Source organism: Equus quagga, chromosome 13 (genome assembly GCF_021613505.1).
Source record: "Equus quagga isolate Etosha38 chromosome 13, UCLA_HA_Equagga_1.0, whole genome shotgun sequence".
Classification (NCBI taxonomy): domain Eukaryota; kingdom Metazoa; phylum Chordata; class Mammalia; order Perissodactyla; family Equidae; genus Equus; species Equus quagga.
This window is the reverse complement of record NC_060279.1, coordinates 75,547,148-75,571,699: the sequence shown is the minus strand read 5'-3', so window position 1 is coordinate 75,571,699 and position 24,552 is coordinate 75,547,148. Positions and strand designations below refer to the sequence as shown.

General features: G+C 53.9%; 1 protein-coding gene across 3 annotated transcripts in view; it reads right to left on the bottom strand.

The window, feature by feature from the left end:
* The window catches only part of WFDC1 (WAP four-disulfide core domain 1), a 25,860-nt gene extending 2,759 nt beyond the window's left edge, over positions 1–23,101 (bottom strand). The window contains exons 1-6 of one of the 3 annotated variants that reach the window (XR_006891580.1): positions 22,642–23,098; positions 10,190–10,373; positions 6,052–6,135; positions 4,929–5,069; positions 1,193–1,366; positions 568–609 (exon numbers count right to left, since the gene is read on the bottom strand). Coding sequence is in view for 2 of the 3 variants with exons in the window: in XM_046682638.1 (XP_046538594.1) it covers positions 4,684–5,069; positions 6,052–6,135; positions 10,190–10,373; positions 22,642–22,770 (783 nt within the window). In the remaining variant the exon portion in view is untranslated. Of the gene's footprint in view, positions 1–567; positions 610–1,192; positions 1,367–4,450; positions 5,070–6,051; positions 6,136–10,189; positions 10,374–22,641 lie in introns of those variants that run through there. The other 2 variants (XM_046682639.1, XM_046682638.1) reach the window with 2 other exon arrangements.
* Between the last annotated feature and the right edge of the window lie 1,451 nt (positions 23,102–24,552).

Below are 24,552 nucleotides of genomic sequence, written 5' to 3'. Positions count from 1 at the left end.
GGGTGGATGGATGGAAGAATGGATAGATGGATGGGTGGATGGATGGATGGAAGGACGGTGTCAGCCATATTTCCAGTTCCCTGAATGAAAATAGGAGGTACTTTAGCACACCCAGTCCCAAGTTCTGATGTTTAACATGAGCCCTGTTGTGCTGTGAGCCCCTCTTTGGCTCACACCTCCCCCGCCCACCATCAGACAACAGGGCTTCTAGTTTATTTTCCAATCCTAGTTCCCATTTGTCCCCGGTGAGACATCCCTGAGCCGCTGCCTAGCCCCAGCCTGCAGCCTGGAATGGCTCCTGCCCACATTAGATGCCACCTGGAGGACCCCTCAGGCTGGAGGAGAGATTTCACAACAGAAGCATCTTGGCACCCCACCACCGCACCCACAAAGTGCCAGCCGATGGCATAAAAGCAGCTGGGGAGAAGATGGGCGTTTCCCTTCTGAGCAGCTTCAGACTGGAGTGCACGTAGCAGCCAACGGGATTGTACTTTACTTCTTCACCTGAGAAATATTCATGGTCCTTTTCCATACCCTCTGCAAAGAAAGAGTGGTGTCCTCTCTTACCTGGATACTCTTTGTGAAATTTGTGTCGTAGGAATCGCCCATCTGGAAAACAAACGAGAGGATTAACCTCCTTTCGTGGAGTTTATAGGGCCCTTAACTATTTCCATAATAATACTAAAGAATTATTTGTGGTTTTTCACTCTCAGTCTCTCACAAGGGTATGGTAGAAGTTTCCAGAAGCTACAGGACATGTGATACCACAGCTGATGTCCATACCCACACCAAGGAGAGCTCTCTGGGGTTGTCTATATTTTTTGAGTGTAAAGGAGTCTTGAGACCAAAAAGTTTGGGAACCACTGTCTTAAGACAGTGATGAACTGGGGGGCCGGCTCCGTGGCCGAGTGGTTAAGTTCGCGCGCTCCACTGCGGCGGCCCAGGGTTCCGATCCTGGGCACGGACATGGCACTGCTCGTCAGGCCACGTTGAGGCGGCATCCCACATCCCACAACTAGAAGGACCTGCAACTAAGATATACAACTGTGCACAGGGGGGGTTTGGGGAGATAAAGCAGAAAAAAAAAAAAAGATTGGCAACAGCTGTTAGCCCAGGTGCCAATTTAAAAAAAAAAAAAGGATGAACTGGAAGCAAAAGGTCAACATATTGTTCAGCAAGTGTCATTACAAACTCTGTTCACAGGGGGAGTGAGTGGTGCTCCTTCGAGTCCATTCAAAAGAGACTTGAATGTAATAACTGAAAATGACAAAGAACTCAAGGACACGTCTTCCCTCCACTGCTCCGCTGAGCCTCTCTCAGCCCCGGTTTTCACACCTGGAAGCGGGCACAAAATCCTCTGAAGTGACTGTGAGGATTAAAAGAAATAATTTCATTTAAAACATATATATGCCAATATTAGGAGGAATGATTTTAAATTGCCATTTTTATATGTAGGAAGCGGTCAACTCTTGGCAATTTCGTGTCTCAAATTACTGACAATTTCCACTACATAATTCCTGCTGTGGATTGTCATCGACCCCACGTCTTTCCTCCGCCCGGCCCCCCATCAGGGAAACATTCAAGGGAGAGCCACGAAATCGGGCCAGAACCCGGGAAAAGCCGCCGTCAGTTGGCTCGCTTCCCCACCTCGGCATATCGGGCTTGTCTGACTGCTGTAATGTTAATAAATCACATTTACACCCCTGAAACTAATATAATGTTATCTGTCAATGACATCTCACTAAAAACTCATATTTGTGCTATAGGCGGACCTTCTGTTTTCTGCTGTTTTGTGATCATCCTAAAAATCCTCAGGGTGTTTAGGACCGACCAGCCCTGACATTTATTGTTTAAGGCGACAGAATCCAGTGGAGCAATCCACCCTCAGGCGGACAGCTTATCAGCCACTGTGGTAACAACTATTTTCCGAAGCACATGGAGATTTTCCAGGCGGGAGGCTCCTCCCCGAGACATCCCGGCTCCTCCCTTCTCCTTGGGGAGGAATTCTGGCCCACGATGCTACAGAAAGGAGAAGAGCTATGTGTGGAACTGGACACCCACCTCACACCTAGTATGTTTACCGAAAGAGGTCCCATGTCGTTTTTACAAAACAGATTCCCCTGCTCAAGGCTGCGTGGCCCTACTTTATTCTCACGCAGCATCCCATGAAGTCACTTGTCAGAGGCAAGCATGGGGCCCCATCTCCCACCTCTCGGCCCTGAATGGTCAGCCTCTGAATGACCTCGAATGCCCTCAGAAAAATGCCCGGATTCCTTGACCCAGTCCTCCGAAGAATTAGATTTACTGCACGTGTCGATGTTCATCTTCCTCTTAAGAAAGACATGACCCCTCCCACATCGGGTCCCAGGCTGAGGGACTGTGAAACCCCAGTGATCTTCGGCCCCGTCTAGAAGCCGGCTCTCAGAGAAGACTGGCATCTTAGGTGTGGGCACGAGATCTGCAACTTATTCTCAAATAGTCCGGAAAAATAAATAGGTAGATGTGTACGGAGGGAGAGCAGGGGTTGGGGAGAGGGAGAGAGAGAATGACAAAGCCAAGGTGACAGTATTTTAACAATTGATGGATTGGGTGGAGGCTATTCTTGCCACTTTTCCGTGAGTCTGAAATTATTTCAAATGTGTAATTTAAAAAACAAAACTTAAATAACAGGCTTCTTCTTTGGTTACCCTGGGAAAAGAGTGCTCCTCCCTGAGGCCACTGCTCCAAGGGAACTTGCTGGAATTCAAGATGTTTCCAAACTTCCATGTAATTAACAAAAATTATTGCTAAGTGACAGCCCCCTGGGATGTCACACACACACTCACAGGCTCGGGAACAGGTGAACAGGCTCAGAGTTCCCACTCTGCTCCTGGTCAGCCGTGGGCACTGTCTGGGCGAGTTCCTGATCTCAAGTGCTCCCTCTTCCGTGGACAGACACGATGGCAGCACACATTCATTGAGGACCTACTGTGCGTCTGGTGCTCCTCTAAGCACCTTATGGGTGTTCTCTCTTTCGAGCCTCATAACTACCCCAGGGCAATTACTACTGTGACCATCCCTATCTCCAGGATACAGAGGAAGAAACTGAGGCTAAGAGAGGTTAGGTTACCTGCCCAAGTTCACCAGGAAGAAAGACACAGGATTTGAACCCAGTTCAGTGGTTCTGAGCCTGCATTCTTAATCAGACACACCGCTGCCTCCTGGTTCAACTTCTTTGACGGGCTTGCACTAAAGCTTAAGGAGGGCACCCGTGAGGCGCTCAAACCACGGCACGCATCCCAAGCACAGTCATTCACTCGTCTGTTCTCTCCGCTAACCTCCAACCTTGAAGTGGGTCTGTTTTGAACTGGTTTGGACCCTCTGGAACTGGTTTGAACTGGTTTGGCTTACCCTGGTCTTGGAAGTGACATAACTGAATGAGCGCGATCAGAAGATGAGAGGCGAGGCGGTGCCTGGCCTCTCTGGTTACAGCAATGACATCACCATCAAAGGACTCCTAACCTGCCCCACCACTCTCGTTCGGAAAAGGCTGTCCCTTCCACCCTCCAGCAGGTTCCTGCAGGCTGGCCTGCCCTCGGAGTTTTGCATCTGAAGGACCACACCCCGCTACGGTGTGCTTTGGTGTCTAGAGATGAACAACGATGCAAATGGGAGAGATTCTGTTCTGTGCTCGCAAAGTGACAGGCCTGGTTTATGTGGATTCCTCAGCCAGTCTGTGAAGCAGCTCAAGTATGATTAGCCCATTTTACAGACAAGGAAAATGAGGCCCCAAAAGGTTAGGCTATTTGCTGCCCACAGCAGTGAGGGACCAAGTGGCCCTCGGACCGCAGGCCGTCTGGCTGGAGAACCCGCTCACAGCCCCAAATAGCACGTGAAATGGAGGGAAAACCACACCAATGCCTAGGGGGTTCAAATCCTTTTATAGGCAATTTTTTCAAAGCTCAGAATTCCAGGAACTAGGATTCTCGAGACAGTTCTGATGTCTCATAATTTTATTATTTGCAATGATAATGATGTTAAATGCGTAACTGACTTAATGCCTATCTCTTTCTGGAAACAGTTCAGGGAGACAGATTCTCAAATGAGGGGAAGAAAGTGCTTTGGCAGATCACGCACTGATGTGTTCTTTCAGCCCACGGGGTGGCTGGAATTATCCTCCATCGTAACCGAGGATACTGTCCTCGGTGAGCAGAGCTAAGAGCTGCAGAGGCGGGGCTGCGAGCCCTGGACTGGGTGGGCTCAGGGCTCCAGTGAGCTCTGCTTTCACCAGGTTACCCTACATCTCCCTGAAGTTCCAGACTCTTTGCTTGCCACCCATTTCTGCCAAACTCCACAGCAAACCTCTCAACTTCACGCCCTGCAGGAGGCACATGCGGTGTACCCAGGTATCTAGGTACCACCAGCCCTTCTTGCCCTCCAACAGAAAATTATGCAAACGGAAGCAATGCTATTCACGCCCTTTGCTGGTCTGTTTATTGCCCTGTCTCCAAAGATGAAGACTAATGAAGTCACACTGCATGGTCCTAGCAGAGGTCCTGGGAAGTTAGGGGTTCTCGGACAATTCAAAACATAGATCTACCTAGATGCATATGAAATATCCGACATTTACGGAGCACCTGTCATCACCGGGCTTCACATGTATGTTTTATGTGAATCTCCATAATAACATAAAGTAGCCCCATTTTACAGATAAGACCACTGAGGCCAAGAGATTTGAAACAAGTGACCCAAGGTGAGCCCTGTAGGAGATGGCAGAACGGGAGTTTGAAGCCAGTCTGCCTGCTCAAGGGCCCATGTCTCGTGCAGGCAAGGGGTGAAGAACCCGAAAGGTGGGGCGGGGCAGGAGGAGCCGATGGTTTCTCTGGGACAGTCTCCCGTGGGGGCAGATGGAGAGGGCAGCTGCAGCAGGGCTGGGCACCCACGCTCACCTGCCTGCCGGCGCTGCTTGACGCACTGCCCGCGGTTGGGGATGCCCTCGGCCATGTCACCCGGGCTCAGGATGTGGCACTCGTAGCCTGAGGGGCAGAGGAGTGGCTCGGCCCCATCCTCCGTGGTGCTGCATGCCTCTGCTGTGGGAAGGACACACGCGGGGTCTCAGGGGCAGTCCCCCGCAGGGCAGTGAATGCTCATCACCCAGAGGGGCTGCCTCTCATCTGCACCCCAGATTCCATGCTGTGCCTTGGGTCTCACAGCGGCACACGTGTGCGCATGCACACACGCACACATGCACAAAGGGGCCATCCAGAGGCACATGATCCTAAACACGGCCTCACATGCATAGTGACGGACATAGATACATGTTCACCCACACACCCTGAAACACATATGCTCATGCTACAGTCACATGTACATGTGCTCACACACACCTATCCTGACACACACACACGCTCACACATATCACACATGTATTTTCACCACCCCATGAGCCCTAAAACACATATACACACTACACATGCAGCCACCCACACACACGTTCACAGGCACACAAATCCTGCACACACATTCACACACATTTGCATGCACACAGATGCACAAATATTCAGACACAGCCACAAGAACAGCCACACAGTTGCATGCATAGCTGCACACCCTAATGGACACAGGCACACACCCAGAGGTGTGCAGAGTCACGAGCACAGCTGCGCACACGCAGATGTACACTCTCACACCGCTACGAGTCTCTGGGCCCCCAGGAGATGGCTCTCCACACACCCAGGAAGGAGGCCTCATCACTGGGGAGCAGTGAACACCTTCTTATGATTTTAGGGGTCTGAAAACCAACCCCGAGCCCCTCCGTCTCAATTCTCCACCAGGAAGGAGGCCCCATTCCCAGGGAGGGTCAAGCCCTACACGGCTCTGGGGATTCTAAAGGCCTGGCCAAGCCCCCACCACCACCCTCTGTGCTGCAGTGAGGGGGGATCCAAGAGGGCTGAGTGTCTGGGGACAGACAGCCTGCTGGGGCACAGGCAGCCCCTGTCATCAGTTTCCTGGTGGCAGCCTGAGACAGGGGGACCTGGCTCTGATGTCAGAGGGGGTTCACCCTGTAGGTACCTTGCAATGTCTCCTCAGGGCCATCCAAGAGCCAGCCGTTGCCACCAAGCCATCGAGGTTTCGGCTGCACCAGCCAGTCTAAAACTAACACAATGCATGGTTAAATCGAGGCCCTCCTCAGGCAGCTGAGAAATGGCCCAGCCTCTGGGGTGGGGGAGCCTACATTTTATGATGAAACACGGGGGCTCCCTGTGGGGGAAACAGCTGGGGCTCTCCAGCATATGTTCACCCCTTCCTTTTTGTTAAAGAAATGTTGAGTTTTGGCTGGGCACCAGGTGGCCGGGATGGAGACTACATTTCCCAGCCTCCCTTGCAGCTAGGTGTTGCCAAGTGACTGAGTTCTGGCCAATGGGATGTGAGCAGAAGCAATGATGCAACTTCCTGTCTTGCCCTTGCATTGATGCCTGATTGCTCCCCTCCCTCTCTCTTTCCCTCTTCCTGCAGGCTGGGAGCTACTCTAACCATGCAGAGCAACAAGACGGAGGGAACCTGGGGCCCTGGATGACTATGGAGTGGAGCCACCTGCCTGCAATGGATCACCCATCGACTCTCGCCTATTAACTGAGGGATAGGTAAACGCCTCGCAGGTGGGCCCCCGGATTTACAGGTCTTTTTGTTACAGTAGCACAGCCTGTTCTCTAACCAATACATTTCTAATAGGAAGAGTGACCCACACAGTAGACTGGAAGGTCATCAAAAACCCAAAGCAGGGGTCAGAAGCCCAAATGCCTCCACGGGGCAGACAGGTGACAAAGCAGGAGGGCAGGCAGGACCACGGCAAACTGGAGCCTGTTGCTGCCTCCCTGGGTCAGCTGCTGGTTAGCTCTGGCCGGCCATTCCCAGGTTCCCAGGGCCTCTGGGGTTTGGGGTTTTTTCAAAAAAACTTTAAGTCTATATTTTTTAAACTATAAATTCCAGGTTTTTAAATGTTGGCAATTAATTTTTAAAAATTCTAAGTGCTCTGGAGATCAAATAAAACTGGTCTGGGGTCACATTTGTGTTCGACCTCCGCTTTAGTTTGACTCCAGAATATGACAAAAATAAAGAGGCTGGTGTGCTGTCTACCACCTTTTAAAGTACACAGATGCACATTGGTAAAAATGCTGGTTAGCTTTTTCCTTAAAAGAGCATGAGATGGTAGCTCGCAACGCGGAAATGAAACAACAGAGGAACAGACCAGCGTTTGCAACTTCCGAACTCCAGGATGACCCGACGAGGCCCCACAGCCACTGTTTCCCATCTCCTGCTCCTTCCCTCCTCCCCCCACCACCCTGGACCTCCTGTTAGTGAACGTATTTCCAATGCAATTGTTACCAGTAGGGAACGTATTCGTGTTCACTGTCTGTATCCTCCTTTGCGTTGCTCAGAGACTTCCAAGCAGCAGGGACATGGGCACGTTTTCCTGTACTTTTTGGAAATATTGAACCTCGCTCCAGGCCTCCCGTTCATCTGCAGACCCCTAAAGCCTGGAGGCCCAGGGTCTCCCCTCTGCTCTCTCACTAGAGCTTCCTGGGATCACCTGCTAAATAAGCGCCCCACGCCCAAGCCCTTATCTCAGGGGCTGTCTTCGGGGGGAACCACAGGAAGACGGCAATGAAGTGTGTGGGCTGCTGGGCGCAGGGCCTGGCGCATTTCAAGTCATCCGCTCCTCTCAGATCAGTGGTCCTCAGTGTCGAGCAACTTTGTCCCCCAGGGAACATTCCGCAAAGTCTAAACGTATTTTTGGTTGTCACATTGTCGGGTGCGGTGCTGCTGGCATCTAATGGGTAGAGGCCAGGGATGCTGCTCAACATCCGAGGATGCCCAGGCCAGCCCCCTGCGCCCACTTCAACTAGAATTATCTAACCCCAAATGTGAAGGGTGCCCGGGGTGAGAAGCCGTGTTCGATATTATTACTCTAATTGTTAGTATGACTAATTAATGGTTTGACGGCCCTTCCTGCTGGCCAGGGAAGCGAGTCATTCATTGATTCACTCACGGTTCACTGGAGTATCTTTTAGGCGCCCAGAGACGGTTTTGGGTGGTGGGGATACAGCCGTGAATGAAACTGACCAAACCTCCTGCCTTGGGGGCTCCCTTTCAAGTGGGGGGAACAGTCAAAAACCAAACACAACAATCCAGATTGTGCTATAAAGAAAACTTCAGCAGGGAATGGGGTAAGGAATGGCCAGAGGAGGGATGGCCATTTAGAGGGAGATCCCTGAGAAAGTGACCCCCTCGGGACCAGGATCTGAAGGAGGTGAGGGAGTGACTTGTGTGGGTGTCTGGGGGAAGGATATTCCGGGCAGTGAAGGACCCCACAAATGTGCCTAGGGGGCGCCACATCCCTGCACTCAGGGCCTAAAGCAGCAGACACTTCTCCACACTCAGAACACTGGATTGAAACTCCAGCTCTGCCTGCTGTGTGACCTTGGGCAAGTGACTCAGCTTCTCCGAGCTCCAGTGTCTTCAGCTGATAACACTTCCTCCACCCCATGGGACCGTGTGACCATTAAATGAGATGATGTACAGAAAGGCTACTGGGAATGTCATGGACAGTTGTACATTTTGTGCACTGCTCAAAAGCACCTGGCCCGGGTGGCAAGTGAAGCCAGAATCCCTATGCCCTATTGCAGTCCAAAGGAAGGGGCACCCTTTTTGACTTGCCCTGAGAGGGGAGCACCTCTGTGTGCTTCTTCCACCAGGAGGGTGCCCCAGTTTCTCTTTCTTCTAAAGCGCCCTGGAGGAGCCAGCCTGGGCCTGAGCGCCCACCCTGGCCCTGGACAAGCGGCGGTGCTCGAATGCACTGGAGACTGTAATTATGAGTGTTACTAAGGGTGCTGAGTCCCTTGTCATCGCTGTGACCTCACCCCAAGGAGAACAAAGTGCAGTCAGTCTTGCTTCGGCCTTGGGAGCAGGGGCTGGGGCCGCCGTCTCGGAGCCGCCTCCAGGAATTAAGGCCGGGGGACCCTGAAGCCTGTTGCTGAAAGGTGCAGTCAATCAGGCTGTTAATTTTTTTTTTTTTTGAGGAAGATTAGCCCCGAGCTAACATCTGCTCCCAATCCTCCTCTTTTTGCTGAGGAAGACTGGCCCTGAGCTAACATCCGTGCCCATCTTCCTCTACTTTATATGTGGGACGCCTGCCACAGCATGGCTTGACAAGCAGTGCCATGTCCGCACCCGGGATCCGAACCGGCGAACCCCAGGCTGCAGAGAAGTGCAAGTTGTGCACTTAACCACTATGCCACTGGGCCGGCCCCAGGCTGTTCTTATTAAAGGCTCAGCCCGGGCAGAACTGAGGGGGGGATGTTTACTGCCCCCATCCTGGGCACTCAGGGGGCAGTTTTCCCCCACCGGGGAGAGGGAGCTGCCATCCCCCTCAGTGTCCCCGGGCTCCCTGCCCTCCCCAAGCCTCTCTCTGGAAGGGATCAGAAACACCTCTGTGTTGATGAATCCCTGAGCACCGTCTCCCAGAGATCCGTGTGAGGGTTCCACAAAGACGTCACTGATCACCTGCCCCAAGCCGGGTGTGGGGCTGAGCACTGCCCAGTGTGCAGACTCTGCCCTGAGCCACTCGCTCGCTCTCTCTCCAGGCCTGTTCTCCGGTGGGGAGATTTAAGGAGGTGACCAGCCAGCTGTGGATTTGAACCCAGGGGTCTGCCTCCCCCGCCTCTCTGGGGCATACCCCACTCAGACTACTAAGGTTCCAGGAATGCATTTCAAATACCCCCAGGGCCAGGCAGCACGGGTCGAGTGGGCCTGGTGGGGTGGTGGAAAGCTGGAGGACCCACTGCCATCCACGGGGCACCTGAGGCTCCAGCGGATGGGGGCCCAGGGAATGTGGTCCACCATTTTTAAGAAAAGCCAGAAATGTGGGTTTTTAAGGAGAAATCCCCCCCAGCCTCATAAGAGGGGTCATTTTTCCCGGGAGGGGTGTTTCCTGGGCTGTAGCTCTGCGGGCAGTGGCTGCCCCGCACACAGCTGGCGCTCAGTGCATCCAGCAGGATGCTTGCGCAGGAAGCCGCAGGGTCCCACTGCGCAGGGGGACGGCCCAGGTGTGCGCCCAGCTCCGTTCCGCCCCTCCGGGCCCCTCCGGGCAGGGCGGGACAGGTGACCCGCGGTGTCCACCCCTTCCCCCTCTCCGGGCCCGGGCGCCTACCTGGCGGGGGCGGCACGGCCTCCAGGCAGGCGTAGGCGCAGCCGTTGTAGCAGCAGCGCCGGTGGCGCGGGCACTCCGAGTCGGCCTGGCAGCGCGCCGCCTGGCACGCGCCGGGGGGCAGCGAGCGCGGGGGCGGCGGGCAGCGGTCGGCGCGGGGCTGCCGGGAGCCACCCGCCTCCTCGGCCTGTGGGGACAGGGCGGCGGTAAGCGGGGCGGGGCCCACGTGCGGATCCCAGCGCCGCCCGCGGCTGTGCGCCGTGGGCGAGTCGACGGGCCTCTCTGAGCCTCCGCGTCGTGGCGTGATCCAGCAGGACCAGCCTCAGCGGCCCGCTCTGAGGATTCAGAGATGCTGTTTCTCTTTGTAATATCCCGAAACTGAAATAACTGTAAGCCGTCAGCAGCAGAAAGGATCAGTGAGTCTGGAGAAGAGTTGTATGTTGTGTCTATCCGGTTGCTTATAGCTACATACGTACATGTATGCACATATAAAACAGGGTATATATGTGCATCTATATGTATATATACAAACACGAATATACACATATATTTCTGTATATACATACTTATCCATATGTTTATACAGAGCCTTGAAATTTTGCAAATCACACATGGAATGGATAAATTCATGCAACTTGGGTGAATCTCACAAACATAATATTGAGCAAAAAATAAAAAGCTCACAAGAGAACACACAGTGTGATTGCATTTATAGTTTTAGTTTAAAACCCGGCAAAGCTGATGTCCGGGGTGAGAAGTCAGCAGAGTACTCACTTAGTGGGGGCGGGGGCGGCGGCCCCGGGGTCTCTGGGGCCCACCTTGTTCTGCTTCTTGATCTGGAAGCTGGCTACAAGGTGTGCTCACTTTGTGGATATTCACGGAGCTGGATAAGTGAGTTTTGCTCTTTTCAGTGTTATGTTTCAATAAAAGGTTAAAGATAAGATACAGTCCTTGACATACAGGAAATATGGGCATGTGACCAATAAAACAAGCATTTTAGAGATGGGGCTGGAAGCGTTGAAGTCACACCAGGCAACGCAGGCTGGTCCCTCTGACAGGAGACCCCATCTATGCTGGGAACACTGCTCTGCTTCTGGGTTTGGAAGTGGGGCGTGTGGAGGGTGGGTCTTACACAGCCCTACACACACACACACAGAGTCAGATATCGAGTAGGTTCAGTGGGAAAAAACAGCCTGGCTTGCCCCACCTCCTGGCTTATGCTTAAACTGCTCCTGTCGTCTAAAAACGCTCCCCCCAGGCCCCCTAAGACAGAAATATTTCAAAATCCTGCCCCCTTGTACTACCCGAGTAAATAATGCCTGTCTGCAGACCGGAAGAATATGCAGCCATTAAAACCCGCCCTTAATGTGTTAACCAAAAAATGCAGTCAGCTCTGTTGGGCTGCTCATCAAAGATCCCAGGATATGGTGGCTCGTGAAGAAAAGTAGGCGCAGAAGAGTTTTATGCAATTACCTAACTATGTTTTAAAATATACAGATGTGCACACGCAATATGCGTGTATTGTACGGGCTGAGAACCGTTTTGGAAGAATGCACAACAATACACAAGGAACGATATGGAAGCCTGCCCCCGGAGAGAAGAGCTAGGTTCTGAAGCCGAGGGAGGTGTCTCCTCATTGTCCTCACTGTACACTCTTTGGCACAGGTTCAATATATTTTTTGCCGTGCGCATGTTACTTTTTCAATTTACAGAAGGCAATTAAAAATTTTAGAAACAGAAGTACTGAAGTACTGACGAAGGATTTTCAATGACAGGGCAAACACTTAGAAAAGCGTTAGTTTAAAAAAAGGCAAGACACAAAATGGCACATGCCGCTGATCTCTTCTGAGTCAGAGAGGAAAGGTCAAGGACGCTGGAGTGTCTGTCCCCATAGTCCTGTGTGTTGTGTTCCCCCCACCCCCCAATATTGCTGTAGCCTCACCCTCCATGTGCTGCTCCCCACGCCCTGTAGGGGGCGTCAGGTTACCGAGAACAGGTCCCGACCAGCAGCATCTGCGAACTGGTGGAATAACAAGGACCAGTGGTTTTCAAACTACCTCCCAGGGACCCCCAGGGGCTAAGACTGAGGGCCAGAGAGCAGTGAGGAGGTGGGGAGGGGACAGCCTGGGGCTCCTGGCCTCACCCCGGCTTCACCCAGAGAATTCATCTTTTCTCCCTTATGGAGGTCATTAAATGCATGAAAAGTGAAAACCAACAGGGAGCCAACACTTGGCAGATGGACGGAAACGACGGCTTCAGGAGATTGTCCCCCCCTAAAACCAAGGAGAGAGCAGAGCGTGCATGTGAACTCCTGGGCAGCCCTTTCGCCACCCCCTGCTCGGCTGGCCCCCTAAGTCCCATACCATCATGAATAATTCCCAAGCTGCAAGCAGGGGACATAATCCCACGCCATTAGCTCTTAGTTCATTTTCTTCAGAATTAGCGAAATTGGACCCATGCGGGGGCTCCACCATTTTAATCCCGATCCAATGTGACAGCTGCCCCGGCCTCCTTCAGGGGGTGACATGGAGGGCCCGAGCGTGGTCGGGAGGGGCGGCTGGTTTTTCCGCCTCGCCTGCGTTTACATCGAGCCTCATTTATGAAATTTAATGGGACCCGCAGACCAGAAGTGAAACACTTTCCACCCACCTCCGGCGCCTCCCTAACCGATGACTTCCTAATGGCAGCCCCGACCCGGGAGTGGAGGGACATGAATTTTAGACGTGCCACAGCTCTCCGAGGAAAATTCAAACGCTGTTTCTCGGAATTTGGAGAGAACAAAAGAGATAAGCGCCTTAGAAGTCGAATCTCCCAAGTTATTTATGGCGCGGCCGAAACAGCAGATGGTGTGATAAAGAACTGATTCTGCTGAGGGGCCCAGATGAAAGGATTAAATGTTTTGAAAAATATTTCATGTCACGCAAGGTGATGCTCAAGGAGGGTTCTAAACAAAGCACGTTTCCTGGGGTTCTGAGGAAGAACTGACTTTCAGCACAGGAATAAATAGATACCCCTCCGATGGCTTCGCAGCCCACGGAGGTTTAAAGGCCAAAGGCCAAAGTCAGACCCGAGCTGCCCCCCAAACCCCCACTTCTCTGACCTGCCTCCCACCACTCTCCTCCTGGCTCAGTCCTGTCTGGCGCCCTGGCCTCTCTGAGGTCCCCGGGACATGACAAGTCCAGTCCCACCTCTGGGCCTTTGCACGTGCTGTGCCTCCCTCCCGACATACCTGCCTGGCACCCGCCATTGCTTCCCCCAGGGAACACCCTTCTCTGGTGCTCCCCGTCCCCTCCCCCTGCTTTATGTGGCTCCAAACCACCAGCACCCGGGGGAGCACTGTTTTTCTCCTCCTAAACATGCTCTCCTTAGGATTCGGTTTTGGTCCTCGCTGTGGCCCCGACACGGAACAGATGCTCGGTTCAGATCTGTGTGGTTGAACGAAACCTGTGATGAAGATGACGATGACTGTGATGGGCAACACTTACTGGGGTGTACCCCACCGGGCATGCTTCTAAGTGTTTGTGTGTGTAGACTGATTAATCTGCACGCCAGCCCCGTGCGGCTGGCTCTGCGGTCCAGGTGGCCGTCACTGCCGTTGAGCTGTCCCTTCATATTTGTTTAACGTTGCGCCTTTTATCAAGCACATTCCTTTGGTCCCATGAGTCCAGCGGGGGTAGGTCCTGTCATTATCCACGCTCTAAAGATGCGGCCCCCGAGGCTCGGAGAGTGACAGGTTTGCCCAAGGCCACAGGCAGAGAAGGCTCGTGAGCTCACGGATTACTCTCCTCCCTCGTGGAGCCCCCGAGTCACGCATCCAAAATATGAATCCCGAGTGGGCCGGCCTCCACTGCTGAGCCCTTCCTCCTCCTCACCTGGGAGCCTTCCACACCCCGTTCCCTCCACCCAGAACGTCCCCATCTCTTGGCCCAGCTCACACATCCTCTAGCTTTGGGGCAAGAACTCAGGAGCCGTGTCCGACCTTTGAGGGCACCAAGATGCACGGCCCGCGACCTCATAAAGAGCAGGGGCTGAGCCGACATGGGATTTAACTCAGGCTCAGGAACTCGGCGAGTCTGGGCTTGACCCCTGAAGCTGTGTGATCACACAGGAAAATGGCTGAGTTATCCAAGCCTCCATTTTCCTCATCTGCAAAATGGGCACGAGAGTTGCACCTGCTGTGGGTGTTTGTGGGGGGAGCAAATGAGATCGCATCGGTGTGGTGCTCTGCTCAGCAACGTGGATCCGCTGGTATTATTTCTACTTCTCTCATTGTTGACTCGACGGCCTCAGAAGCCTCTGGTCCTGCAGCCAGGGAGCTGTCACGTTCTGTTCTGTTCAACTCGACTCGCGGTAGCTTCATTCATCTCTCTCATCTTCCCTTCTCCCTCTCTCCTTCCTGCCCTCGAGTCACTCACAGAAGCATGATTTAGGTTTGGCGCTGAGGCAGAGGCTAAAGGAAACTAAGAGCTTGTTCCTGCCCCCAAGGAGTTAACAAGACATGCAGGCACGCAAGACACCCTCAAGCCACAACGCAATTTACAGCCTCCTGGTGTCTAGTCCAGACAGGACAAGCGCAAACAATGAGCAGAGTTCCTAAAAGGAAGGGGGGGGCACGTGGGAACAGCCACTCCCTGCCCTCCTCCCTGAGGGTCCGTGGAAGTAGCTTCCATCCCCATCCTGTAGTTACTGCTTCTGTCCCCATTGATAGGTGAGAAACTGAGGCACAGTCAGCATATGGGCAGGCAGCATTTATTAAGCTCTTACTGTGTGCCAGCACTGTGCTAGGTCCTCACGTACTGAGTCTCATTGAACCCTCAGCATAACCCTCAGAGGCCGCTGCTATGATTAACCCATTGCACTGATGAGCAAACCGAGGCACAGAACATTAAAGGCACTTGCCCAAGGTCACACAGCTGGCAAGCAGTGGAAGCAGGATTCCAACCTGGGTCTGTCTGACTCTGGCGCTTTCCCGTCCCGGGAGCCTGGATCTGGGTTGCTGCTCGCCAGCCTCACCCGGGAGCTTCCTCCAGCTCATCAGCACAGGGCCCCTCCCTCTCACATGGCCCCGCCTCCTGACTGCCTGTGGACCAGCCCCGGATGTAGTCACGTGACTGCCTCCCTCAGGTACACGTCCTGGGAAGAACATGTCCTCGCCCCACGCTCTGCAGCCCCAGGCCGCTGTCCCCTCCATCGCCACTCAGTGGTGTGTCAAGTCCCTCTGAGCAATGAGGCAGCGCACCCTGGACTGACAGCATCCTTCATGGAAACCCCAGTCAACCCGCGATTCCCATCTTTTCTCGCCATCCCTGCAAATCGACTGCATAGCAGATCTATATCCAAACAGCTGTTGAGCAGGCATTTATGATTCAACTCAGACCAGAACTTTCCAGGGCTGTGTGCCTTACTTGGATAAAAATGACTCCCTTAAGGTTTCAACCTGGGGGCTACCTTTTTTCACCCTTTGGGGAGATATTTTTGGAGGCCTCTGTCAATTTGCAAAGCCATTCTGCGGCTGACGTCCTCTGGAAGCAGCTTAGGGAAATGCCGGTCCTGGGCTCCTCCAGTTGGGAGCCCCATTTGGAAATCCGAGTCCAGATTCCACTGGAGCAAACGGCCTGGACAAAGGAGGCTGCAAGAATAAATACTGGTATATCCACACCTTGGAACACCATAGAAGCCTTTGAAAAAGGACACAGATCTATCATATTAACATATTCGTCATATATTGTTCAATGAAAACCACAAGCTACAAAACGGTATGAATGAGCCAGACACAAATTCTACGTGTTGTATGATTCCATTTATAGGAAATGTCCAGAATAGGCAAATCCACAGACAGAAAGGAGACTGGTGGTTGCCAGGGGCCGGGGGAGGGGAATGGGGCCAACTGCTGAATAGGTCTGGGTTTTTTTTTTTTTTTTGCTTTTTCTCCCCAAAGCCCCCGAGTACATAGTTGTGTATCCTAATTGTGAGCGCCTCTGGTTGTGCTATGTGGGAAGCCGCCTCAGCATGGCTTGATGAGCGGTGCCATGTCCGCACCCGGGATCCAAACCGGCGAAACCCTGGGCCCCCAAAGCCGAGTGCGCGCACTTAACCACTCGGCCACGGGGCCGGCTCCGGGTGTGGGGTTTTTTTGGGGGGTGATGAAAATGTTTTGGAACCAGATAGAGGGGTGGTCGCACAACATTGTGGATGTCCTAAATGCTAAGGAACTGTCACTTTACAATGGTTAATTTTATGCGATGTGAATTTCACCTCAATCAAATATTTGTCCAACAACATGAATCAAATACCACTAAGTAAAAATTTGTTTCGAGTATAACGGTTTCATGAAAAAGTCTAGGCACACACACATCAAAATGGCAGCAGCGCTTATGTCGTGGAGGAAGAATTTAGACCATTTTTACTTATTTATAACTGTATTGTCTGAATTTCCTTTACAGTAAACATTATTTTTATAATCAGGAAAAAGTTTTAAACTATTTCCATTTAAGGAGAAAGAATCTAATCTCTAAAGCTGCCCCAATTTACCCGCATCCCTCCCTCGGCGCTCCCCACCCACTTCATTCCGCGTGCAAGAGCTCTTTACCCGTCTTTGGAATGTTCCAGAGACTTAAGAGCCAGACCAATAAAAGAGCACCCTAGGACTGGTTTGCTTGGCGCAGGAAGAAAGCCAATTTTCCTCTAAGTATTACTTGCTCTTCCTCTGGAATTTGGACGTCAAAGATCTAAAAATATGTCCGTCCCTGGAACAGAGGGCTGAGTTCAGTGTGCGCTGACGAATGCCGTTTCCTGCGTCCTGGGACCACAGCGCCGGGCTCTGGAGCAGAAAGCTGCACAGCTAATGGGGCTTCCTCGGAGAGGTACCCCAAACCCGAGATCTCACACCGGGACACCCCATCTCAGTGCAGCAAGACTGCAAACTCCACCAACTCCTTCAGCTGGTGTCCACTGAGCCCTCCTGTGCACCTGAAGGTCTTCTAGAACCTTCCATCCCTTCTATCCTCTTCTGGACGGTTTTAGAGAATTTATTCCTTCATTTAATGGTAAATTCATCGTTCCCAGGCTGACTACATGCCAGGCATCCGGCTGCAGACGAGAACAGCTGAGCTGAACCAGAAGGCGTTGTCCCTGTCTTCACACGGCTCAGCTCCAGGACAAGTGACAAACTAAATGCAACATCACACAGAGAAAGCAAACTAATTGCTTTTCTTTGTGATCTGCAAAAGTAGTTAATGAAAAACTGAACAAAGCCACAATAAAAAAATAAATCATGCAGATAATAATGGAGCTGAAGGCTATGCAGGAGAAGTTGGGATGTTAGGAAGCCGCTTAAGAGAACTTCAAATGGGGAGTTCAGGGACCGGCCCTCTGAGGAGCAGCCCTTGAGGCTGACGAAGCAAGATCAAGAGTCGATGCCGGGAGTCAGCACTCCGAATGCCCGCCGGGGGTGCTGGGGACACAGAGGGGACCGCCATCCGCTCCCCCTTCACAGAATCCCTAAGATGTTCTTTGGGTTCCTGCTGCTTTTTAAATTATTATTGTGGTAAAATATATATAACATTTTAACCATTTTTTTAAAACATCTTTTTTTTTTTTGGTGAGGAAGATGGGCCCTGAGCTAAAAGCTGTTGCCAACCTTCCTCCTTTTTTTTTTCTCTCCCCAAAGTCCAGCACATAGTTGTATATCCTAGTTGTAGGTCATTCTAGTTCTGCTGTGTGGGACGCCGCCACAGCGTGGCTTGATGAGCAGTGCTAGGTCCACGCCCAGGATCCGAACTGGGGAACCCCAGGCTGCCAAAGCGGAGTGCGCAAACTGAACCACTCAACCACGGGGCTGGCCCCTTAACCATTTTTAAGTGCACAATTCAGTGGCATTAATTACACTCATGGTATTGGGCAACCACCGCCTTTATTTCTAAAACATTTACATTACCCCAAACAGAAATTCTGTTCTCAGGAAGCAGTTCCTCCTCGTTCCCCGCCCCCCAGCCCCTGGAAACCTCTAATCTGCTTCCTTCTCTTTGAATTTGCCTGTTCTGGACATTTCCTACAAACAGACCATACACTATGTGGCCTTTCGTGACTGGCTTCTTTCACTGAGCATCACGTCTTCGGGGTCCATCGTGCTGTAGCGTGTGTCGGGGCTTCATCCCTTTTTACGGCTGAACACTGTTCCACTGTGTGGACAGACTTCCATTTGTTACCCACTCTGAGCTTATGGACATTTGGGCTCCTGCCGCCTTTGGCAGTGGTGACCAGCGCTGCTGTGGACAGCCACAGAGCTTCGCTCTGCGCTCTCAGATTATAACCATGCAGGCCCTGGAGCCCTCTCCGTGCTCGTTTCCATCTGGAATTAATTTCAGGACTGGAACCTCAGATGAGGAAGCCAGGCTCAGAGAAGAGAAAGTGATGTGCCCGAGGTCACCCCCAAAGTCACACTATTCGTTTCCTTTTCCTTCCCTCTGTCCACCCGCCCATCCAGCCAGCCATCTCCCCGTTCTTACACTGTTTCTGAGGGCCTGTGACGTGCCAGGCTCTGTGCTGGACACTAGGAGATGGCCACGCCTATGGCCGGGCTGCTTCACTTAGGCAGGCATGCCAGTTCTCCTCTCTCCTGCCCCCAGGTAGGTAGGACCCACGTGCTCTTGGCCATGGACACTTCAGGGCCCGCTGCGCAGCCCTCGCCCCTCCAGATGAAGGCATCTTAGTGGTCCTGATGATGGGGCCCTCCAGGGGGGTAGTGTCACATCTTTGAGGAGCAAGGAAAGTCCCCAGGGCTCGGAGGGTGTAGTGGTAGCTTCAGCCGTCCCTGGCTGGACTGGCATGTGGTGCGTGACTCCCCACTGGGGCCTCCATTTCCTCATCTGGGAAATGTCTGTCGTCAGAGTTGCCGGTTGCAAGCAACAGACGCTGACTATGTTCATTCCCAGAAGCAGGCTTTTCGAGGGTCCTTAGGTTGCTGTAACAAAGGACCACAAACTGGGGGCTCCAACAACAGAAATACATCCTCTCGCAGCTCTGGAGGCCAGAAGTGGGAAACCAAGGTGTCAGTGGGAGGCTGGCTGAGGGAGGATCCGGTCTGTGCCTCGCTCCCAGCTTCTGCTGACTCCGGCCACCCTGAGCGCCCCTTCGCTTGTGGTACATCACTGCCATCTCTGCCTCTGTCTCCACGTGGTCTTCTCCCTGTGTGTCTCTGCTCTGTGTCTTGTCCTCTTTTTAGAAACTCACCATACCAAGCACGGCGAACGCTTGGCCTGACATGCCTTAAGCCCTCAGGAAAGAATTGTTCTTACGAGTTTCATCGAATGCCAGGAAAGACAAGCCAAAGGCACCAGCTCCACAGAATGGACCTCGGGCTCCCCAGGAAGGCTGTAAGACGATTCACAAACATCCTTCTTCTGCCTTGTCCCGCCTTGTAAATATCTGGTTCTGTGTTTTGCTGTGTTTTGTTTGCAGTCATGCACGTGTAGAGAAGGTGGCTCTGAGCCAGGCACCGAGCTGACGGCTCCGCTGAGCAGACGCTGACGCTCGCCGGGCTGCAGATGGGAAACTGAGGCTTACGGAGGAGAAGCCCCCCAAAGGGAGCAGAAGGCAGCGTCTTCCCCTCGGGCGCTGTCTCTGAGTCCTGGGCAGTAAAAGGGGCACAGCGTCAGGCAACTGCGGAGCCCCTCTGCCCGCCCAGTGGGCCGGGGCTTGGCGACAGTGAGGAGGGAGGCGGCCGTGTGCCGGTCAAGGTGCCCCCCACCAGCTCTGCGCGCAGCCGTCGTCGATGTCTACGGGTGCACACTCCCCCATCCCTGACTGCAAGTCAGCGACGTGACGCACTGCAGGAGGAGTCGGGGAGAGACGCCGCACAGCTCCTCCGTGCAGAGCATTTCTGCCAGGCACGTGCCACAGGCGCAAAGCACAAGAGCGAGAGAACGGTGAGATGGAGTGAAATAATCAGGAAGCGACACATTCCTAGTGAGGAGTGCCTCCTTCCGTTCTTTTTAACATAAATGATATGATTATAAGTTCATATGATTTAGTTTTTAACAAGGGCTGTGTTTAACTCTCCGAAGCGGTATAAGCTGCCTTCAGTAAACTAACAGAGCCCCGGCCTCTGCTCGCCCTGACCTGCCCCACAGCCCTCAAGGGTCCAGGGCCAAGGCTGAAAGTCTGACTCGGCTTAGGGTGGGGGCCACGTGGGAAAGTCTCGCCTCTGAGTGTGTAGGGGCTCTCCCTGTTTCTCCTAAATTCCCTGTTGGACATTTGTGTGGAACGTGGAATCAGAACTGAAAGGACCCCGGAGGTCATCTGGTCATCATTTCCCAGTGAACAACCTGAGGCCCAGAGAGGGGCAGTGAGTGGCCCAAGGCTGCACAGCTCATTAGAGATGCTGCAGAGATGACATCCCGGGCTGGGTGCCCTGCCCAGCCTCCCTGTCCTCTGAGTCACAAGCCAACAGCCTGTTTTCCCCAGGGCTTTCTCCAAGGCACATTCTTGGCACAAACCTCTCCTGAGTCTAGGTGCTGGGGAGCGATGCTGATGTCTGCTGATAACTGGGGGGAGTTCTGACAGCTTGTGGCTAGAAGCAACTCGGTTTCTGAAGCCCATCCAGGCCTGTGTTTTTAAAGAGACTCCCCCCACCACCCATGCACATTGCCCCCGACCCTCCCAGCCTCCCCGTTCATCCTAGCGAGGTGCCACGGCATCTGCTCCCGTGACCCTCTGGAACCAGCTGGAGACAAGACCAGAGGACGTATTGGAAATCTTTCTGTGGTCCCAGCAGCAAAGTGCTCACTACGGTGAGGCCTAAATCGTCCTGTGGGGCCAGCAAAGAGCACAGAGGAGCCACACCCGAGAAGGGTCTCTCTCCCTCGTTGCACACACAAGCCCTCTCCTACCGCAAGGACTGGCCTGCTCGGGGGCTCCCACACGCACCGTTTCTGCCTCCGTGCCTCAGCCCACACGGAGTCTTCTTCCAGGAATGTCCTTCTTCCTCCTAATTCTTAATAGTTCTTTAGGATCTGGCCAGAGTCTCCACCTCCTCCAGGAAGCCTTCTGTGACTACACCATCTCATGTGAGCTCTCCCTCCTCCAAACACCTATCATCATTTTACTCACTATTACTCTTTTCTACTACCAGTGGCCTCCTGCCCAACTGTAGAATGGGTGCCCCAAGGCTAAGATTAGCCTCAGTACGGTTTCATGCACCCCACCATGCCTGGGGTCATTAAACATTCCCCTCTCCCACTTCTCTACTTGACAACCTCCTATTCATCCTTCAAAGCCCCAAGCTGAATGCCCTAACCTGGGAAAACCCTCCCCAATTCTCCTGGGGCAGAGCTGCACACGTGTTCTTCTGTGCTTGCATTGCATTTGCCCATAATTCACCCACAAGAATGTATTGGGCACCAACTTAATGGCAGGCACCAGGCAAGCACCAAGCAATTTCACAATTACTTAATTAAAAGTCACTGAGATGCACTGACCACTTGCTGTGCATTAAGCGCTTTGCATATATCGAGTCATTTAATCCTCACATATATGCTGAAGTGCTGGTGTTATCTCCTAGATGCCTCTGTGCTCCCCTGGGGAGAGGGGCTAAAATCACACCCCTCTACCCCCACTCTCTCTCCTAGTCCCCATCTTGCTTTATTTCTCTCCTTAGCACTTGTCACCAAGCACACTAGGCTTCATTTTCTTTCTCCCCCACTCTCTGCCTCTCCCACCGTTACGTGAATTCCCCTAGGCAGGAATCTGACATCCTGTCCCCACGGCCCAACATGGTGCCTGCTAAACAGCGGCCATCAAAAACATTTGTTCAAAGGAACGCATCACTCCGTTTTTTTCAGATGGGATCGCTGGTGCTCAGAAATGTCGAACAACTTGTCTGAAGTCACACAGCTTGTGAGCTGCCCCAGCCCAGATTCAAACCCAGACACTGGCTCACGGGCGTGTGCTTCACGTTCCTAGCCGTGTGGTGCATCCCTTCCTGCTGCCGTCCCACGTCGCCGGGGTGTCTCCCCCAGCTCGGCTGTGTCCCCCGGAGGGGCGGGAGCTGGTGTCTCCATCTTGCGCCCACAGGACCCCACACGGCGCCTGGCCCGGAGCAGTTTCCACTAAATGTTTGCCGAATGAGTAAACAACCGCATGCATGCATCTCATATTGCAGAAGCATTTGCTTATGGATTGTCGAGACGGAACACTCCGCTTTAAGTGCTCCGGCTCTGAGATCCGGGCCGTTTGTCGGGACAAGGGACACTCTGTGGGCAAAGGGAGGTCCCCAGCCCCGCACACGTTCGGCGCGCTCTTTCCCTCCAGGCACGGAGCCTTGGAGGGCGAGGGGTCCACCTCCCCCCACCCTACTCAGGACTCCTCGGATAAAGGGAGCCGCCGGCCGCGGGGGGAGCGCTCACGGCGCCTGCGGGTCCCGGCGCGTCTCCTCCCGGCCGCCCCCCGGGACTTACGCGGGACTTCTCGGCCAGCCGCGCGTGCAACGCCCGTTTCCAGATGTTCTTGGCGGAAGCGGCTCGGAGGAGCAGCAGCAGGAGGCACAGACCCCACATGCCCTTCCTCATGCCCTTCCTCCTGCCCATCCCGCGGCTGGAGATGGCGTTTCCTCGCCCAGAGTCTTCGAGAAGAGGGCGCTCTGGCCGGCGGGTCCCGTCAGCGGGGAGCAGAGGCGCGCGCGGCCGCCGACCGTCTCCGCTGCGCTCGGCCGGGTCCCTGGATCATGTGTCCGCGCCGGCACACGCCCCCACCCCCGGCCCCGATGGTGGCCGGCCCACCTGGTTATTTTTAGCTTGCCCTATAACATCTGGCCCCAGAGACTCCAACCAAGACATCTGCAGCCCAGGCTGGTCAGAGGGCGCGGCAGGAGGAGGGGGCACCGGGTGTGCTTGGAGACGTGGCCGGGAGTGGCCCTGCCACACTGGGATAATGAGAGCTTCCTTGCAGGCTGGGGCGGCTCCCCCGGGGGAGGTGTGTTGGCTTCCGGGCAGGGGGTGGGGGGGGGGGGGGGGTGGGGGTGGGGGACTCAGTCCAGCAGGATGGGTGGGGGTTCGCAGCTGCCACCTCATCCACGTTTTGAGCTGGGGTGACAAACTCCGTCTGCCCATAAGAGCTTCTGTGCAAGACATTGCTGCATGGGGCCTGGCTGAGCGTGTGGCCACGGGAAGAGGACTCACGTCCTGGAACCTGCTGTCCTGCGCTGGGACGTGGGACGTGGGCGTGGGGCCAGTTACTCACATCCTGTGTTTCTTGGGAGAGTTCAATGAAATTGGGCACGTGAGCATTTCGCAGCCGTCGGAAGTGAGCTGTGAACGTCGGCTCGTGCGTGTGCCGACCAGGATTTCATCAACGTTTTATTCTGTCGCCTGTTCTCAGCACCCACAAGGCGGGGACCGTTTTGACACCCACTTTACAGGTGGGGACACAGAGGTACAAGCCTTGCCTGAGGTCAGGTAGCAGGTAGCAGAGCTGGGGCTTGACCCCAGGCCCATTTGAGCATGGTGACACGCTGCCAGGTGAAGCAGAAGGGACCCAAGCTCCAGACGCAGATGTCCTGGGGCCGAGCCCCAGCTCAGCCTCTGCGTCTGAGCCATGCTGGAGGAGCCTCTTTGCTCCTCAGTTCTTCCATCTGGGACCCCACATTTGTGGCCAATTGTTCCAGCAGCAGCAGGACGCTCATACACCCGGAGTGGGATGCAGGCTCCACACAGTCAAGAATCTATGCCTCCCTTGCTGCCTGCTCCCCCGGCCTGGCACGGGGCCTGGCCCTCATGGGCACTCAGTAGGCACTGGCTCGGTGCACAGAGTAGCCTTCATCATCCTGACAGCCCTACGCAGAAGCATCTCTGGTCTATAGGCAAAGAGATGGTCACGAAAGTCAGGCGCAGGTCCCGGAGTCTCCCTTAGTGACTGAGAGCACATCCCTGAGCACATGGCACTGGGCTTGGGGTGCAGTAGGCCCGCAATATATGTTCTTCAATTGAGCTATCAGTTCTGCAGCAGTATGGGGACCACAGGGACCCAGGGTGCTGAGCTTGACTGTCAGTTAGTTTCTCGCTAGCGTTGACTTCGAAGATGATGCTCCGAAGTCTTCCGGACAATCGGGGTGCCTGCCCGGGGATGGCAGCCCCGCAGGTTTCCTGTGGGAGGAGAGAGAGCGCCAGGACGAGAAATAAACACGCGACAAATCTACCTGGAAAACCGGCCGCTCTCCCGTGGCCGGGGATGAGGCAGGATGCCGACCCCGCAGCCAGGCTGGACGCGTCCAACCGGGCCCAGGGGGCCAGCTGGGGCCTGGGGCTCATCACCGTTTGGGGACCGTGACTCCTCCCAGGTTCCGCCCCAGCCTCAGAACTTCGTGTTCCAGG